At 36.8% G+C, this 21,392-nt stretch overlaps 1 protein-coding gene across 1 annotated transcript in view; it reads right to left on the reverse strand.

The window, feature by feature from the left end:
• Positions 1-21,392, reverse strand: part of MAPKAP1 (MAPK associated protein 1) — a 210,140-nt gene that overhangs the window by 161,066 nt on the left and 27,682 nt on the right. Inside the window, 4 exon segments of the mRNA XM_072960125.1 lie at positions 4,993-5,112; positions 5,114-5,134; positions 9,947-10,095; positions 19,794-19,883. Coding sequence (XP_072816226.1) covers positions 4,993-5,112; positions 5,114-5,134; positions 9,947-10,095; positions 19,794-19,883 — 380 coding nt within the window.

Consider the following 21,392-nt stretch of genomic DNA (forward strand, 5'->3'; position numbering starts at 1 on the left):
CCATAATTAGGAAGGGAAAATGAAAGTCAGCAAAACCACAGTTTTAGAAAAGTGGTTATTAGATTTTCTTCTTTCCACTGTGGAAAAAGTCCTTCCTGTTGAAGAAGGCAGTGAAATTTTATCACAGCTATTGCTATTCATAAATCTTATATCTATTTTAATTCAATCTGGCCCTAGCCTCTGAGTCGCTGCACCACAATTTGATTACTATAACCATACTTTTTAACTGCTGTCAGGAAAGACAGCGCCTTATACAAACATCTGCCGGAACACATGCCTGCGTTCTCCAGCACCAGCCTTAAATCACGCTCTGGTGATGAATCTTTATCTGACACTAATACTTTTTAACTTCATACAGACAATTAAAATGAATTGTAGCTAAATGCACATATAACAAATCAATTTAATCTTTGGTTGCATAGTAGCATATTTTGCAAATTTCCTAAACTTACTTTCTTATATGTATCTTTGTCTAGGTGTTAAAACTTCAATTTAACAGAAAGGAGTAGAGACATTAATAAAACGCAGCTCTTGTGATACTGCCATGTAGTTGCAAGCCTCAAAGTGTAATGACATTTGAAATTTATTACTGCCATTTGAAAAAACTTCCACATTTATGTATGGAGAGTGCCAAGCTGGGCTTCATTATAAGAGTGACCAACGTTGAGTCCCTGCCTTCTAGGAATGAAACAATCAAAATTTAGACAAACTCACCAAGGATAACAAACTGAATGAATGTCATTGCTGCCTCCCAATTCCACGGTCTTCCATATCGATCTATACCACAGTACCCATCACATTTACTCTACAGTTAGTTGTTCATGGGTCTCTTCCTCTGCTCAATCAGGTATCTGCACGTGAAGTCATGGACCACTGTCACAGTCCCCAGCACAGGGCTCAACCCTGATCGTGAACTGTGGCTCCTCTACGTGCTGGCTATACAGTCACTCTTATCTACGAATTCCTCCAGGGCAGTTAGCCCTGTGGTATTTGTCAGTGCCTAGTACAGAGCTGGTATGTAATAAACATCTGAAATGAACCAGTACAATGTGGGTGCATAGTAAATAGTTTGCTGGGTGGATGGATGCATGGATGCATGGATGCATGGATGAATTAATCCATGCTTACACACCAGGAAGACCAGTGGGGGTAAAAACAGCATTTGTGGGACATACACTAGATTCTATGTGTAAAGCATTTCTCCCTTTCTCAGTCCCATTCTCCCTTATTTCTTTATTACATGTAAGAAAATTGAGGCTTACAAAACGCAGTAACTCGCCTAACAAATACAATTGATGATATTATCTAAACCAAACCATTCTTGTCAGATTTCAAGTCCACTGGTAAAGGGAAAATTATTTTGCTTTTAAATTTTGAAAAATGTTTGTTATTAACAATGTTTTGGTTCCTCCATAACAACGACTGTAAAAAAGTCTAAGAAAGAAAGCTCTGGTACTGGAATAAGGAAAAACAAGTTGAATACCAGCCCTGCCACATACTAGTGGGGTAACCTTGAGCAAGTCACTTTCTCTTTCTGAGCCTCAGTTTCCTTATCTGTAAAATGGAGATAACATTCTATCACAGTTTTGTTATGATCAATTAAAAGAGGAAAGTAGCAACATATACGTAGATCAACTCTTCAAGAGTTCAAATTTGCCCATCTATAACCTTCTCCACGTCACTGATGTCAGCTGCCTCCCCAATCACAAAACTACGGAACCTTAAAGTCAAAAGGAATCCAAGAGATCATCTAAGCCAAGTTCCTCATTCTAAACATGCAGAAACTGAGGCTCTGTCAGAGATGGGAGGTGATCTATCCCAGACTATAGTATGGTCATCTTCTGATTCCATGTCTGTGTTCTTTCTACCATATAGTCTTCCAGTCCTGGGACTCAGGTTTCATATTTTATAAATATGAATGCCATTAAGAATGAAAATTAAAATTTCCAAGAATTAGAACACCTAGATTCTATGACCAGCTAGGTGACCTGAGGCTGTCGTTTGATTTTTCTGAATAGTTGTCTTCAAGATAATAAAATCAGGGCCTAGTACTTTGAGTGACAAGAAAATCTCTCTACAGCAAATCATGCAGATTGAGGTGCCCCAGATGAGGAAGCCCAGTATAAACTCCCACCATCCCCAGTCCCCACCATACCTATAAAAATAGATTGTCTCCCATACTTTCTCTGGGACCTCAGTGCTTGATATTCATTCCAACCAGATTTCATCTGCTAATCTGGTAATTAACTTGCCAGGAAGAAGGCAGTACTACAACAGTAATCTCGTTATTACAAAAATATGTTCATGTTTTTCCTCTTTAGTTCCCTAACCTCCAAGAATCACAATCAGTATAATTTCTTAAATGACACCTGACACCTGTCTCATTTAAAACTACTCTCTCATTTTCTCCTCTTAACAGCCTGGTGAGCTGGGTTAGGCACCTGAGAGTACAGCCATGTCTCAGAGAAGAGGTGACCAACCTCTGGGGTGACTCCTTAGCCAAGGTTCCAAAGTTGGCTGTGAGTGGAAACAAAGAAGAGGCTCCTGGCTCCAAGCCCACTCTCATCTCAGAGACCACTGCCTCACATGCCCCAAATACAAACCAAACAAGCAGGGTGCACCCCATCCCCTCTGAAAAAGGATATGGGTGGTGTCTTCAAGGACATGGTAACAGGCTGTGATCTGCAGTCAACAGCTGCTCATGATGGTAACTTCTGCCTTATCCTCTGCCCTCTTTTGCTGCTTCCTAATTCAGGGATAGTATCATCATCTGTTCAGTCTCTCAAGCCAGAATCTGATCAAGAAGTCAACCTGGAAACTCCTTTCTCCCCTATACAATGATATATAACTTATCCATCATCAAGTCCTACCACTTTTACCTAATAAATATCTGTTGCATTCATCCACTCCTCCATCACCATTAAGCAAGCCCAGGTTACTATCTCTCTTACTTGGACCACTGCAAAAAGTTTCTTGATTGATCTCTCTACCCTCACAAACCCTTTTCAAGTGTATTCTCTTCATCATAGCTCCAGTGATCTCTTCCAAACACAAACCTGATTACCTTATCTTCTCATTTAAACTTGTTCAGGGCTTTCCCACACTCTCAGGTTAATCAGGACACTTCTGCCAGCCCTACCTGGTCTGCCCCTGCAGCTTCACCTTGCCCCACAATCTCCCTCTGCCTTGGGTCTCCAGTCACACAGCTTTCTTCCAGTTCCTCAAAACTGACAAGTCCCTCCTTGCCTCAGACCTTCTGTACGTCCTTTCTCCTCCCCTTCATCTAGCTAATTCTCACGCAGCCTTCAGCTCTCAGGTCAAGAGTCACCTTCACAGGGACAACCATCCCTGATCCCCAGACTAGGTCAGATGCTCCTACTGATAACTCTCTCAAAGCCCCAAGTACCTCTCCTGGAATCTGGTAATTAATTAGCTATGATTATACTATGGCTGCAATTTTACATTTAGTTTGGTGATTATTTACATAACATCTATCATCCAAGAGAGGAGAAGTTCCATGAGGTCAGACACGACATCTGTTTTGCTCACTACTGTATCCAGATTCTACTTAACAGTGCCTGGTACATCGCAGATCCTCACTAAATATGAAGCAAATTAACGGCAACGTGGTAAAAGGAGACTAACACACCTCTCAGCACTGGCCACCTACCAGGCACTTTGCTATATGTGCATCTCCAATTTTCCTTAAATCCTTACAACAACATTTTATGGTAAGTATCATTAACCTCATTTTATAGATATGGAAACAGGCTTACAGAAGCAAAGTGGTTTGTCCAGGATCACACAGGAAGTAAATGGCAAATCTGGAAGTCTAACCCAAGCCTGACTAACATGTTCTCCCCACTGCAAAACTCTGCCTTCCTTTGAAAAGCCTCTGAGCCAGTGGTGGGTGAATTCTACCTCTGACGGGAATTTCTGGAAGATGGCTCCACAACCAGTGGAAGCCTCTACAGACTGGCAGGGTTCAGAACAAACTGCAAAAATGATGAAACATTATGCTGTACACCAGAAATTGACACAACGTTGTAAACTGACTATACTTCAATTTAAAAAAAAAAAAAGAACTCAGTCTTGAGAATTTAACTTCAGAGTAGGATGCTGAAAATACTTTCTTTTGTTGTAAGATTCCTTTTTAATTCATTTTAAATACCACCCAGACAAAAAAAATCTCTAAGTCTCCACTTGGGATTTTCAGTGAAGCATCAAGCAACAGGAAAAAGACTGCATTAGTACAATGGTAAGGGGAAATAACCTCAGTAAAAGATGTTTTTATATTAATGAATTTGGTCTTTTTATTAGTATACCACAGTGTGTAAAAAGACAGTAAATATCTAATACCTTGCTTTACAAATAGAACAATAAAAACTGGTCTATTGAAAGGAAGACTAGCAAAATACAGTCACAGAGGTAAGTTGCCAAGAGAGTAACTGGTAAAATGATGTAGGGAGTTTACTCTCCTTTATTAAAAAAGGTATGTAAAAGGAAGCCAATGGAAGAATGAGACATAGCTCCTAATTCAAAATACAGAGTCACCTTAGACTCTCTTTTCTTAGACTTGTCTCTTAACAGGCACTAAGCAAGTGAACCCCAGGAGCACTTTTATTGAAAGGAAGGGGGGTAATGAGACCAACTTCATTCTAGGCCACCTCCTCTGGTGAGGGAGGTCAGGGTGGCTGGCCAGCTTTGGAGGGGGCAGTGGTCAGAGGAAAGCCGCAAGGTTAAAGACCAGAAAGCCCCTAGGCTCAAAGCCACACCTCAGCTCAGGCAGCAATAAGCAAAAGCTGGTATCTAGAAACATAATTAGCACTAAGAAGTCCAGGTGATAATTTTTTGGAAAGAGATCCTGAAGCTAAAATAGCTTAACATATTTGAGGGGACCATTCCCGTGATTAAGAGCAAATATTCCGAGTTCAGACGAGGAGCATTTTCCTATAAAGGCAATTTTCTTTTACACGATTTCCATTTGCTGACCTTTTCTGAGTTCCCAACATTTCTCCGTAGCTCAATGCTTTTCTGCAAAGTTTTAAGTGAGTTTCTTTGAAGAGAGCTATTTAATGCCAATGACTGTAGAAAACATTTGTTCATAATTATCTAGACATAGACTGGAACAATGCTGAAACAAGAGCAGCATGCAAAAATGTATTTAAGGACTATCATCCCAAAATGCTGCTAAAAGCTATTAACCAGTATGTGTTAATTGCCACAGCATTCATATTAATTTTCACTTCAGGCTCGACATTGTGGAATATTTCCCCTGATACATTTTAAACAAAGTTTAATTTAAGGAACTGCTTCTATCAACACTTATGAAAATTAACAGCCAAGCAATTAGCACTCATGAATTATCCCTTCCCCCATGCTCTCTGCAGCTTCCTTGTTAAAACAGTTTATAACAGAGAAATGGTTACCTTCTTATAAGTTAACACAATCAAAGTCACAGTTGTCTATATGAACCAGAACCGGTTCTGCTCTTTTAAGCACTTGTCAAGGCGAATATTCTCCTTAAATTTAGAGTATAACTTAGCTAAGTCAAATAAGTAAGATAGCTAACATTTAAGTAAACTGCCAAGCAATTTCTAATATCAAACCACCTTCTCACCTGTTGTTTAAAAACTAACCATTGCCAGAAGAAAAAAAAAGGGAAGTAATTACTTGTCTTAATCTTTCCATTTAAAGTTAAAGGTCAAAATCCCACTAGACTGACTCCTTGGACTTCTAAAGGCACACCACCTTCATCCAGTCTGCTGCACATCTCGTTTAATGATGCTATTCTTAACTCCTGGTTTTTAAGAGCACATTTCCTCTCACTCGATGTGGTCAACAATCTGATGACGTACATATGAGAGACAGCATCACTGGCCTGCACCCGAGAAAGAGGCAGAAGTCGGGTATCTGCTGGCTGCTTCCTCTGCTAAATGTTGGGCTCACGAGGCCTCATCTTAATTCTCGTGACAAAAGACATACTATCATCATCTCATTTCACATATGAGGACGAGAGTTCATGAGGTTAAGTAACTAGCCTGAAGTCACACCATAAGCGGTGGAATTAGGATTCAAACTCAGATCTTACTACAAAATAGATTTGCCTACAGACTAAATTACACTGCCTCTCATTGTGCTAGGTGCTTTATCCTACTGGATGGTCTCATCAGCTTTGTGAGGAACAAATTCTTGATTTCTTTTCACAGGTAAACTAAGGTTCGGAGAGGTTAAAAACCTGACTGAGGTGACGCAACTGATAATCAGTACCATTTCTTTATTAATAACTGTACTGACAGGAAATGGGTATCTGAACTTCTGAGGGTCCACTGATGATGATAACATTTGCAAACTCAGTTTAACCAAAATAGCGATGACACACCAGCTAAAGCTTCTCAAGTCAGAGACAGGTATGGAATAGAAAGGACTAGACATTTTTTAAAACAAAATCTCATTTGAAAAAGGTGGTGAGACAGGGCAGAAATCCATGTATTCAAAGGCACTTAAATCAGTGCTAAATGTTTACTGCCTATCATTCCCTTATCGCCTCAAAGCAACTCCTTGCCACATTCAACATTTCCCACATAAATGAGATCAGAAGGACTGGCACCAGAAGTTTTCTGATTGTCTCACCTGTAAAACAGAGGTTTTGTTCTGTTAATGAAGCTATTCGGGGGTCCTGTTTTATTTTTTTAATTTATTTTTTATTTACTTATTTTTTTGAGGGGGGAGGTAACTAGGCTTATTCATGCATTTATTTTTAGAGAAGGTACTGGGAACTGAACCCAGAGCCTTGTGCAAGCTAGGCATGCGCTCTACCACTTGTGTATATATACACACCCCCCAGGGGTCCTGTTTTTAACAAGCCCAAAGTATGCAGGCGGATGGCTGAGCCTAGTTTTGCCTTGTCAGGCTAAGCATCTCCTAAACCCACTAGCAATCTGCCTAGGTCTTTTTTCAAATGATCAGTAAACAGAGTTATTAATAACCTATGAATCTAAAACATATCACAGATAGCATCGCCAATTTGCCAAAAAAAAAAATAAACATAGTAATGAACCTAATCAAAAAACTATCAAAATTACAACAAAGCATGGGCCTAAGTGCAGCCTTTCCTTTCCAATTGTATGCCTTCAAGAAATTATTAACCAACCACGATTTTAAAACTTAAATTATTAACCAGATACAGGAACCAAAAAACTGTCTGAAAGTGTTTGCTTTAATTCAACACAAGAGCTGAGAGATGCTCACCCTTAGAATCACAAAAACCAGCAACAATCCAGTTTGCACAAACCGTTAAAGATGACTGCTTAACTACACTGTAACTGTAATGCCATACCAAAACCAAAATCCGTTTTTCAAATCCAACACTAGTTTAATCTTAAAGAGGATTTCACAGCAGTTAGTCTCTTGAGGAAATACATAATTAAGTAGTTTTTTAGCATATTTAATTAGACCCCAAACTCTTCCCTGTCCCCTTCTCTCCCCAATTATGTACCATTTGCCCAAGAGACCTAAGCAACTCAGTTAATTATGTAAATAAGGCAAGCGTTATTCCCAAGAAAAGCATTGTGAATATTTGTAGGGAAAAAACTGCACTTATTTTAGTGGCTTTAACAAACCTCTACCAAAAAAAAAGGACTATCAAAATACATCAAAACCCCTTATATTTGAAGCAAAAAGCAGGAAGTTCAATGACAAGATGGTGAATCATTAAAACAGGACACTCATTTCACTTCTTAAATATGAGCTGAATAAAAATAAAATAATTTTAAGTTACAACAGTAACAAAAATTTAGTGCTGAGCGTCAAATGATTTATGGGAAGAATCAATCTGGAAATTATTAAAGTCGACTCGCACAGAAAAGGCTTTATTATCAAGGGGTTGACATGATCTTAACTCCAGAGGCAGCCATGGTGCTGTTATAACTACTACAATCCCATTATTATGCAATCACAAAATGCTAATTTGATCATTTTGAGGTGTTATGTGAATAGTCATTTTAATTTCTAGGTTACAAAAAGGCTTGACTCAAGTATAATTCTCTATTAATCATTGAGATGTCATTGAATATCATATTGATGCATTTCACAAAGATAAAGAAAGACTAATTTAATATGTACAGTACAATATCCTTCAAATATTAGCCACTTTCATTACATATCTGCCAAACGCATCAATATTAAATAATAGATGAGAACAAGGGTTTAATTGTGTTTTAGCAATTGTAATATGTAGGATAATAAAAAAAATGGCATTGCATCACAAGATAGACTTATCGATATATAAATCTTTCTTAATCAGTGTGCAATGATGACTGGGCCATGCTCACATCCTTTGCTGATTACAAATAGGCTTGATATGACAAAAGCACCGAGAGCTGTTAAGTGTAAACACACATCTAGCAAAAATAATTCCTTTGTGACTGAGGAAATGGCTGATTTTACTTTATTTTTCTAATTTCTCCCTGGCACTTCAGAATTTAGGTATATATAACAAGCAGAGTTCACAACCTTCTAACAAGTCCAAACCTAAGTACTTATAATAGAATCTAATGGTATAATGAGAATCCTAGAATGTAGTATTTTAAAAGATCTGTGCTATTTTGTTGGCATCAAAGCATTATCATTTTAATTACTCCAGCAATTAATTACATTCTCAAACAATGAGATGATAGGCAATAGAAGCAAATAAATTCCAGCCATGTCACCTAATCCCAGTAATAACTTCTCACATATCTAAATGAATCAATTGTAGTATTCAAGAAAAAATCCCCTACAGTCCAACTCACCAGTTTCCAGAGGCTAACGTTCCTGTCCCCTAGGGGGGCCTTTCTTCTCTTTGCTACAATCCACAAGAAGAAACAGGGGAAGGTGGCAGAGGGAGGCTAAAGAGAAGCTTTACGTGGATACATCTCTCATTTACTAGAAGTGATTTCAGGCATTTTTTTGGAGGAAACTCCCTAGTGTATTAGGATCTTTGTGTTATTTATGCATTTTGCTTCTAGTCTTGTTCTCCTTCCTGGCTAACATCAATAACCTCATGTGCCAATGGCCGTATATGGAAACACGCTGAACTGTAAGAGGTAAGTGTTTCAAAGAGAAAACATCTCCTTGCTCACATATGACAACCGACAGAACCAGCACATAACCAGAACTCGAATATGAAAAATGCAAGCATAAGTAAAGAACTGTATATTTATTAATTGCGATGGTGTTGAAATAAGACAAATTGCACACAACCCCTCCAGGCATTAAGCACCCTCAGCACCCTCACACCACTGCCAGATAACAAACATAATGGCAATAAATAGAAAAATCAACTGCTACTGTCTCCTGAAAGAAGCCTGGCTCAGCGCAGCACAGAGACACAGAATGGCAGGGAATGAGGGAAGAGGCCGCACCTAAACTTGTGGCCATTTTCCTTAAAAGGAAATACACACTTTAATCTTACAACTGCAAATCGTTACAACAAATAGGAAAAAATTAAGTCATTCTGAATAGCAAGTGTCAAACAAGATCTGCTATAAAAAAAAATACTGACATGCAAAGCCTAGAATTCTGAAATGAAGCTCTAACCTCCACAATTTCTGGAGTTATAATACAGACTTAGACAAGACAATGCAAACTGTCTCCTAGAACCACTTTCAAGGTTTTCCCAACAGTTGGACCTTGATTCATCATAACCCAACTAACCCGAACCCTCAAGTACACTTAGGAGATAAAACAGAAGAGCATACACACACACATCTCAGGGCTCTTTTGTCTTAATCCTCCCAAACACATTACTGTGGAAACAACATTAAGCCCCAATCCAGACCTCTTTACATCCTCAGTCTTAGGAAATGTGAGTGATATTCTATATTTAATGAGTATCTTTTGAAACCCTAAATCTAATAAATAATACTACCAACAACAATTCCATTAAAGTTTCAGGTTTACTTACCTTGCCATCAAATTTGGAATACTCGTTAAAGGGGTTATTCAGCTGCAGAGGGCACTGCTCCAGGCGTACAGATAATATTGACTGCTTTCCAGAATTTGGAGGTTTCTCTTTGAGTGACTTTTTTTCAAACAGTGACTTTAACTCCTGGGCTGTGATACAAGAGGGTGATAAAAACATCTTTGTGATTACAACACAGAGAGACAGCCTGCTCACCTTCCCTAAAAAGTCTTCCTTGGAATCTTAAGAAAAGAGTGTCCAAGGACATGTTCAGGTCTGACATGTGCAGAAAGCCTCACATACATTTATATGTCCATGCATTGAAAACGCAGAGAGCTGGAAAACATGTAGGTCAGGTCTGTCAATTTAGAAGGACTAGGGTTTAAAGAAGAGGGCAGAGGTCAGATAAACCAAAAGAACAGCCATTCAGTAAGAAGAACATTTACAGCTGTGAGACCTGAGCTTTGGTGTGGCTTTGCCACTAACAGATGTGTGATACTGGACAATTCACTAAACCTCTCTGGGCTTATCAAACTAGATAATCTAGAAGATCTTTCCTGGCTCTAATATGCGATTTTAAACTGGATGACAAAGGTGAGGTGAGTAACAGTAGCTGACATTTATTGAGCAAGCCAGTGTACCTCATCTGAGCCTCATAACAAGCTTATGAGGTAGATACTAGCATCAGCTCAATTTTGTTGATGTGGAAACGGAAGCTAGGATATTTCGATTAGCCTTAGGCCACACAGCCAGTAAGTCGCAGAGCCAAGATTTGCACCCAGCTAAGGCTCTTAGCCATTAGGCACTAATAAACAAAGTAGACCTTCAATAAATTTTGTTGCATGAATCAATGAATAAAATAATGATTGAAGGAATTCAGATTAAGTTATTATTAAATCAGAACCTTTAGCTTTTATTCATTAGTGAACCAAGACAAGTTAGTTCCATACCTTCTCAAAGATCATTTAATTTTCTATATTAATGTGAATGCCATTTAAGGTGACAGCTGGATGATAAGTACCTGGGGATTCATTATAAGTTTTATTTTTGTGAATGTTAGAAAATTTCTATACTTAAATGTTTAAATAAATCAATCTTAGATCTTAAAATGTGCAATAAATAAGTCCAACCCATTCCACTGAGATCAAACATAACTCTGAAATAGTCACTTAGAACTTTTAAAAATGGTGACAAAATTATTTTCGACATACTACTGGGGCAAATTTATCAAATGAGTCCCTATAGATTTAAGAGGCAAACTGGGCAAAAAGGATCAAATTATTTTTTAAAATGTGGCGCCTGACTATCCAATTCAGATTATGAATATATAAGTACATGTAATCAACAGATTAATATCTGTTAATTACATATTAATATCAACAGATTAAAGCATATTTGAAACAGTTTTAAATTACTATTATATTAAAGTGGTATTTTAAATATTGGAAATACTGCTCCACCTGTAATCTATCAGCAATTTTATTGCTACACTTTGGAAAGGAATGATCCTCTATTAAATACCTACTAGGAGAAAAAACAAAAACAAAAGACCTACTGGGAGCCACGAACAATGCGAGGTGTCTTCTCAGCTTGTCCTTACAAGGATCCTAAGAGATAGGGCACTAATAGCTCCATGAAGAAAGTGATGTGTAGCAAACATAAGTAACTTATTGAAGTCACTCTACTGTTATCAGGTTATCAGTAGGGTTAAGTGTGAAGTGGTGATGTACTAACTCTTCCATTCTCAGACTAATTCACACTCAGACCTCTCTCCTCAATATATAACATTTTCCCTCTTCCTCCTTTGCTTCCTACATCCAGGAGAAATAGAAATGACCAAAAGAGGACTTTTGCATGCTCTCACCTGCGCGTCTACCTACCTTCCCTCCTGTAACAACCTGGACAAACTGCCTATGCCCCTGTCAGACCAATCCCTCCTTTATGCACTAGATCTCATCCACTCTTGCCAACTCAAGGGCATCAATCAAGCAATTCTCTCATCTCGCTTCCATTTTCCTCTCTCACTGGGTCAGTCAAATTAGCATGCAGATACTGAAGTACTGCTTATTAAAAAAGAAAAAAATCCTTCCGTACTCCCATGCTTCTTTTCAGTTACTACCCTACTTTTCTGCTCCTCAGAATGGTTGTCTATATTCTTACTGTCCTATCTCTCTCTTCTCGTTCACTCAAACCCACTCCACTCAGGCATTCAGACTTCACCACTTCACCAAAGCAGCTTTCGCTGAAGTCACCAATGATGCTCCTGTTGCTAAATAAATCTATTGATCAATTTTTAATCCTCATTCTACAGCAACTGACATTTCACTCCTTCCTGTTTGAAATAAATTTTTTCGCTTAGTGATCAGGTCTCTTCTCTATCTGATTCTCATCCTATTTTTCAGGCTACTCTTCTTCTCAGTCTACTTGCTGATTCCTCCTTTCCCCCTCAAATCTTTGGCATTTCCCAAGGTAGACTGCTTTTCTCCATCTGCATTCACAGCCTCAGTGATCCTATCCAGTCTTACGATTTTAAATACCATTCTACAAGAGGCAAAAATAAACTGTGGTGATAAAAATCAGAACAATGATTGCCTCTTGGGAGTAGACTAACCAGAAAGGGGCATGAGAGAACTTTCTGGGGTATAGAAATGCTCTGTACTTGATTCGGACGCTGGTTATACAGGTGTGTATGTTTGCCAAAAGTCATCAAACTGTACATTTAATACCCATACGTTTCAATACACATAAAGCATACTTCAATTTAAAAAATAAATAAATAAAAGGAGGAAACCTAAATAAATATCCTCTACATGATGATAACTTCCAAATGATTATTCTTAGACCTAAACACGCCCTAAAATTATAGACTCACATATTCAACCTTCTATTTCACACCTCCACTTGGATGTCCAGTAAGTATCTGAAACTTTACATGCCTATAACTGAACTCTTGATCTTCCCGGAAACCTGCTCCTCCCACAATCATCTTCTCAGTTAACGGCAACTCAATTCTGTTAGGCAAAAAACTTGGGTGTCATCCCACTTTTCTGTTTCTCTCACACCCTATCTATCAACAGAAACTTTAGAAGATATCCAGAACCACGTTCACAGCTACCAAAGCTTGATTATTACCACAAATTTCAAGCTGCTCTTGTTTCTGCCCTTGCCTCCCTCACCCCAAACCAGACCACTATCTCTTCCCAACAGAGCAGCCAATGAGTCTTTTAAAATACAAGCTACAAACTTCAGAATAAGAAGAAAATTGATACATGTGATCACATAAAAACAGAAACTTCCTAATATATAAAGATTCTAAAAGTAGAGAAAACACTGACCAACAAATGGAGAAAAAAATCTATAATAGCCACAGAAAAAGAGAAATTCAAATTGCTCTTAAACAGATGGAAAGATGCTCAACCACATTCACAATAAGAGACATGCAAATTAAAACTACACTATGATACCATTCCCCATCTATCAGATTGGCAAAAATCTAAGTTTGAGGCTATGAGGAAATAGACACACTACACATTACCAGAGGGAATGGAAAATATCAAAACCTCAATGGAGGGGAATTTGGCAATACCGAAGAAAACCAACAGCAAAGGCCTGAAAACTATCAAATGTCCCTCAACAAGGGACTGGTTGGCTAAATTATGGCATATCCACACCATGAAACCTACCTATATATTGCTCCAGAGTAATTCTCAGGCTATGTTGCTAAGTGTTGCATAAAATAGGGTGTAGTATGCTATCTTTAATTTTAAAAGAGGGGGATATGAATGTAAATATGCTTATATATAGTTATAAGTGGACAGAAAATCCAAAACCTTTTTTAAAATGACTATCTAATAGAAGGGCTAAAGCTAGATTTCTCTGATTATATCTTGCTTTATGCATCCAACTTTAGAACCATGTAAATGTTTTGTATAATTATGCTAAAAATAAAAGTAAAATGAGATAAATGAACCTAAGTGTAATATTAAGTTGGCAGTTTAAACACAAAGAGAGGGATTATTTAAAGTAACTTTATCACAAAGCAATTTGTATAGTCCCTAATGGAACATATCAAAAAGATAAAAAAAAAAAAGATCTTTAACTGTTTTCACTAATCATATTGTTAGTAATGGATTTGGTATTTTTATTCTGGAACCAAGATTCTCGGCATGAGAAAAGATATGTAAACATAAAATCAAAAAGTTAAGTAAACATTCTGTATTCCTAAATTTGAATTGGAATTATCTGCATTAACTCACAATGTGTTTCCTCTTAACAATTCCATTTTTTTTTTTAAAGCTCTACTCACTGAAAAGGCCTACAAGGGAAAAAAAAAAAAATCAATCCAGTGAGCACCCCTAGGGCTCAGTTATGGTCTCAATGCCATTTACCACTAAAAAGAATCAAGACTCCTTGGAGAAATGTCTGATTCCAGATTTGGGGGAGAAAATGTATAAGATGAGCCCAAAACATCTCATCAAACAAGAAAGCAAGGAAGCTATGAAAGATTACTGGAATTGTGTCAAAAGAACTTAGAAGCAAGTGTGACAGAACTCACTATACAAAGGGACAATTTTAGCATCAAAAAAGAGTAACTGAAATGAATTGAAAAATATAAATTTTGCTTAAAAACCCATGAGTTCATAATGATACAATGGGGAAAAATCCTCACTGGTCATCTACACAGGATGCTAGGGAAAAAAATCTTCATTCTGAAGATAAAGAATCAAGGATTTATCCTGCCTTTCTTGTAGGGACTATATCTGAGGATAGCCAAATAGTAGATTAGGGAAAATCCTTCTTTATATAAAACAAGTTAATAAATGAAGAAAGACTGATAAAATCAAAAATCGCTGTTTTGCAAATTGTAACGAGATCATGAATCTAGGTAATGCTCATCAATGGCCACTAAAACCATCAGATGAAAAGCTAACAGGAGTAATTTAGTAATGGACGGATAACATTTGATTCCATTAATCTTATCACAAAACACAAGAAGACATTTCATGTTTCCTGAAAAGATGCAATAGGAAATACAGATCAGAATGTACAAAGTATTCTTACCAAAAGTCAACTTCAATCTAAGCAATTTTCTAGATCCAACCACCAGTTTATAGGAAATAAAAAGGACAGAGGAACACAATAAATGAGACTATGGGGATACGATTAGCAAAATCCAGAATGTAGGAAATTCTACAGGACAAATGACCCAGTATTTTCAACAAATAAATTACAAGAATGAAAAAGTGAAGGAGAATCAATAGATTAAAAAGGAAATGAGACATGTTACACAAAAGAATGTGTGGACCTTAGATCTAGACATGAACAAATGAAATGGGGATCATATTAATATTAATAATATTAAAGAATTCCTGCCAATTTTTTGGAGAATAGCAGTACTGCAGTTTTCTAACATGTTAAAAAAATATGTAAGTATTTAGGCATTATACAATAGCCGGGATTTGCTTTAAAATAATCTGGGAGCAGAGGGCAGGTGAATGTATAAATGACACAAGCCCAGACACATGTTGATACCTGCTGAAGCTGGGTGACAGGAATGTGGGGGTTCATGACACCATTCTCTCTACTTTTGTATTTGTTTGAAATTTTCTATAATAAACAGCTGTTTTAAAGGAAATTAAGCTGAGGGAAAAAACGTAAGTCACATATCACATCACTACTCTGATCAAATCAGCTTACCCAGAGTAAAAATTAAATTCCTAACAAAGATCATCCATGATTACATCTCCCACTGCTTACTTCTCTGGCCCCACTCCTTCTCTCACTCACTCTTCTTCAACCAACAGGCATCCTTCCTTGCTATTCCTTGAATCTACTGGGCACACGTCTGCTACAGAACCTATGCACTTGCTGTTCCCTCGTCTTAGGACACTCATCTCCCAGAATCTGCTTGGCTCACTCCTTCACCTTCCTAATGAGATCTTCCCTGATCATCATACATACAACAGCAAAATCCCCTGCCTAACATTCCTGATCCCTCTTAGATGGGGGATATGCTTCTCTCTACCACTTACCCCATTTTGGCATACTATGTTTGTTGTCTCCCAGACAAGCTCCATGATGGGAGGGACTCTGTCTTGCTTACTGCTGTACCTCCTAGGCCTATAATAGTGCATAACTGCCCTTGCCTACTGTAGGAGCTTAATAAATACTTGTTGAATGAATAACTCTGGATCAGAGAAGTAGAGAAAGTAGTTGTGGGGACAGGGAGCAGAACAGGAGGAAGGAGAGAACAGATGGGCACAAAGAAGCAGAGATAAGACTGGGGGAGGTCATGAGAGCCCCTCCTCCCAGTTCCAAGCCATTCATAAGGCACAACTGTGCCTCGAGTTGCTCAACTTCAAGACACTCTTCAACTTTCTCACTTGCTTTTCATTACTTGCAACTGAAAAAAAAAATTTAATATACAAACTTTGGCAACTTTCCTGAATCTTGGCACAGCTGACACACAGAGAAGGAAAGGTACAAGGGAACAGCGAAGACTCCCCAATACCCAAAGCTCCAAAAGCAGCTCTTTCTGCCCACAGTGTGGGAGAGAATGGAGCAGAGCGGGAAGACTACAGTCCTTAGGGTCAGACTGGCCAGGAGAAGAATTCTGACTTTGCCACTTACTACTGGCAAGTAAGTAACTTGGGAAAGTTACTTAGCACCTCCGGACTCCAGTTTTCTCACCTATAATATAGAAATATTAACAGCTAATTTGTTTGACTTGCATGAAGATAAAACAAACTTAGTGGCTGGCATATTATAATCCAGTGGTCCTCAGAGGTGGTTACTCATCAGAATCTCCCAGGGAGCTTCCAAAAAATAGATTTGTGGACCTCAACCTTTAACTACTGAATTCCACAGTCAGGGCCTGGAAATGTTTACAGAATGTCATTGTGACATGCACTTTTAGATGCATTTCTGACTTTTATATAGCCACTGTATCTGGGAACTGTTGTTTTAAGAAACCAGTAACAGAGGTTATATAAAGAAAACTTCATGAATCATAATTGATATAAACTACATTATTATTTTAAGTTATTATTTAACTTCATGTGTAAATAGGCTTGTCTTCTAATTAGACTTCAAACTTCTTGAGGACAGGAATCACTTATTCCCTGAAGCACCTAGCATAGAATTACTATGCACACAGAAGTTATGGAAGAACTACTTTTTAAATGACTCAATTAATAAGAGTAATAACTAATTTTGTAAAGAATATACAAGCATCCTTTTAAAACAATAAAATTAAAAATGCCACATCCTTGATTTGACATTATTCCTGACAAAGCTGTCTTCCAATGACATCATCTTCATATTTATCTGTGCAGTTTTAGTTATGGAAATACTAAAGGATCTTACTCTAAGGTATTATATTTATCATGTGGTCTCATAGCATATGGATCAGCAAGTTCATAAAGAACTTAGGGGTTTGGGCCAGATGGCTTCTCAGATCCCTTCCAACTCCTCTATGAAAAGGCTGCATTTATGCAGTGTCTTAAAGGATGGACTGGATGTAGATAGAACAATTGTGGAAAAGAACATTCTACAAGAGGTCATCATATTCATAATGATGATTCTTCTAGTGGGAAATTAAATAAAACAAAGATAAGAAAAACAGGTGAAAGAGTTTTTAACAAAATGTAATTAGCAGAAAAAGAATGGAGGATGAATAAATGATTATCTAACCAAAATTCCCAATTAAGATTAAAATGATTTGGTCATGGCATCTCTTGCCAAAACAGAGTATACATTTGAGAGATGTATGAAAATAGAATGGTTGCTCCATTTGCCAAGCAGATGTGCAGCTGACTGCTGACTCCACTTTTCTAACAGTCAGGATACCCCGAGTGCCAGTCTGTGATAACAATGGAACCCAGCTTAAGAGAAAATTCAAAGATATTCCTCTGTACATTGGTGAGGTTCACTCTAACAATTAGGAGTGGCCACCAGACAGGTTGTTGGTCTGGCCAGGTTCAAGGTCAACATTTCAAAACATAGGCAGGCACATTAAATAGCTTTTCCAGAAATAAGATCGCTTATTTCAATATTTTGGGTCAATTACTGAAATCTGTGTGAAAGAAATAAGAGGGACAGAAACTGAGGGAGAGAAGTATACACACAGAATGGATAGTGTGGTTAAAATGAAAGCAAAAAGGGGATTATTTATTTCTCCAGCATATTCTGTGAAACACTGAACAAAAGTTAAAGTGGATTAGACTTTAAGGAGTAAGTGGGGAATGTATCAAATTTTATTAGATGTATCTCTAACTCCTAGATTATTAGACACATCAAACTTTAGGTTGAGGAATTGTGAAAGGGGTTAATGCAGGTATATTTGAAGTGCTCTGTAGCTGTTTGTTAATTTATTTTTTATATTTTAATTTATTTTTTATAATTTATTTTTATAATTTTTTAAGGTATAGAAGTGAAGAAGGCAAAACAAAGCGTAGCCAGATAGACAAGCTTATTAAATTGGCTCTGAATTCACTAAGGAGAGAGAAATAGGAAAAACATTAAGATAAATAAAAATTCTGAAGCAAGTGGACAAGAAAAATGATATAAAGGTTTTTCACTTTGTGCTAAATACAACAGAGAAAAGTATTAACTAGATCTACAGAAAAGGACAGCCTAGAGAGATTTTTCAAGTATCAAGAGCAAAACTAAAAAGACATTCAGGGAAAACTACAGGAAGTCACAGAAGTGAGATATAAGAAAGAGAAAGAAGTGGATGAGAGTTCTGTTTCTACATACTCGTCATTTAGAAGCAATTGTTAAGAGAATCATACCCATTGAACACTCCTGGGTTTACAATCATAGTAGGAGAAAGCAATAACCACTTTATACGATGTGGTTTAACAGAAAGAGATTGGCCTTTAGATGCAGAGAGTGCTAGATAAAAAACATGGCTCTACTGCACTACCACTTCCCAGTCTTGTAACTTCGGCAAGTTAAGTCTCTCTGAGCATCTGTTTCATCTGTTAATGACAGCAGTGATACCTACACCTTATAAGACCACTGGCATTGGAGATAATGCACGTAAAGTACCTACCACAGCACTAGGTAGGTGCTGCTGTTAATACGATTATCATTAATATTGCTTGTTTTATATTATGTAGCAATGGAATCAGTCAAGAAAAATTGATTGGACATGTATTATATGCCAGTGTGGTAGTGGGAGGTGCTGGGAAGATATAAAATACAGACTGCAGACATTTCTTTGAAAGGAAGAAAAAAAGAGAAAGTCTAGGAAACAAGATAAAACATTAGAAAGTATATTAATAGAATTCTATTTTGAAATTTTTTAAAAAAGACTTCTCTTCTTGCTGAGATTGAAGTTCTGAAAATATGTAAGATGGCCAGCTTTCTAAATAAACATAACATGTGAAAACATACTGCAAATGCTAATACCAGCAACATAATGGTTTGTAACCTCAAGGAAAAAAATTAGTATATATGCAAAAAAGATTGTTATTGGGGCTGTTAATGAGGCAAGGGAAAGTCTAGGTTAGAACTGCCAGGAGGAATCTATAACCCAGAAGCCCATCCAAATCATAGGTATACCTCGGCTCTAAGAACAAGGTATTGGCACAACAATTTTTACAAAATGATGTGCTTTGCACACATCAATTCCTGTGACCCAGAACAAAGAGTGACCAAAAAGACAAGACCTAAAGAACACACAGCTTCAGAGGGCCAAGGCACCCAAGTGAAAGATTTAGAAGCTCAAAACACAAGAGGTGTTTGCCTAGAGGATTTAAAAGGATGAATTAAAAATAAAAGCTTTTATATAATATAAACCAAATATACAAATCTCAAATTAACAATTAAAATTATTTCCATTTACCTGATTGCTTAGAATTTCTTTCTTTCCACTGAATATTTTTGCATTTGATCTGGTTTTGTCTTTCTTTTCGGAGTCGTTCTAATCTTTGAGCTTGAAAAGAAATATTATAACTATAAGTTTGTCAATGAAAGTTTACTATAAACAAAGACATAATTAACTACCTTTATATGAATAAAGATGTTTTATATTGCATATGTAGGGAAAAAGTCATAAAATTTTAAAGGTGGCACCCCTGAAAAGCAAATACCAACAAAAACATGAAAATATTCTTGATTTATAATTGAAATTAGAGGATATAAAACATTAATAGAGATCATAAAGATAGTATTAACATGGAAGAGAATAATAAAATGTGAAAACTTCTGTGATTAATATGACATTTCATTATATAAATCATTAATAACGGTCTTAAAGGAATTTTAATGCACAAATGAACTGAAGTGAATATTACATTACAGGAATAAAATTACTGTTATGAATTACTCTACCCATTTCAAAAATTAAAGATAAATGAACTCAGACTAGACTATTAAAGTTTTAAATATAAAATCCTTTATCTAAAAATCATGAAAATTATAAAATGTCAAAGCTATATAAATTAGCATAGCTTTTCTTCAGTGGGCTGAAACAGTTTATAGGTAGTAAAATAAATGATTTGTATCTTTGTAACATTAGTCAAATCTTAAGAAGAACAATTTTTCTTATGCAAAATTTTAGGATATGCTGAAAGGACTAAAAAGTAAATTCCTTGGTCACTAGGATACCCCACAATCTTAATTAATTATTAGCATCGAAGTGCTAGCTTAAGAAATTCCAACAACAATAACAAAAGCATCACCTAAAATTGTGCATTTGTGAGTATATTACCACTGGTTGATCAGTCTTCAAAAGTCAGTGAACTGATCTTTTAAAGAAACACTGTCCAGCATACATTAACGCTGCACACCAAAACCAAAATGGAAAAGAAAGTCACAATTGATGCCACCTCTTCAAATTAACTTCCTCTTGTTAATCTTCAACTTTCTATCCTGGCACAACGCTAATAAAAAAAATAAATTAAATAAATAAAATTTTCTTTCAACCACTTTCAAGGTACGATATCAAATATTCCTGCCATAACATTATGGTAGGGAAACACTGAGACTAATCTTGCCAGAAAATTAAACTATACTGGCAAAGGCATTCTGACAGTGTCACTATATCTAAACCAAATTCCACTGAAGAAAAATACATTCAATTGCAATTAATAAATGTGAAGGGTACAGCCAAAGTAATATAATCATAAAGCTCTCAATTTAGCAGCATTCTCCTACTGAAATCCATTCAACCTGTCATAAAAGATACCATCTCAATAACTTGCAAGGAAGTCAGTTTCAACTAGAGAACTGAGAATCAATGGTTCTAAATTATATTCAAACCTTCACTCAAGTCCTATTTTGATAAAAGTTCCGTTAGATACTGGGAAATACTATTAATTATTTTCATCACAAGACCAAATTATTCTTTGTAGATGTCACTGAATACTGAATTCTGAACCAAAATCTTAACATGCTTTTCACTGTGAATTGCATCCCACTCTGCCTGCAGTACTCCTTTACA

The sequence above is a fragment of the Vicugna pacos genome, chromosome 4 (genome assembly GCF_048564905.1).
Source record: "Vicugna pacos chromosome 4, VicPac4, whole genome shotgun sequence".
Taxonomy (NCBI): domain Eukaryota; kingdom Metazoa; phylum Chordata; class Mammalia; order Artiodactyla; family Camelidae; genus Vicugna; species Vicugna pacos.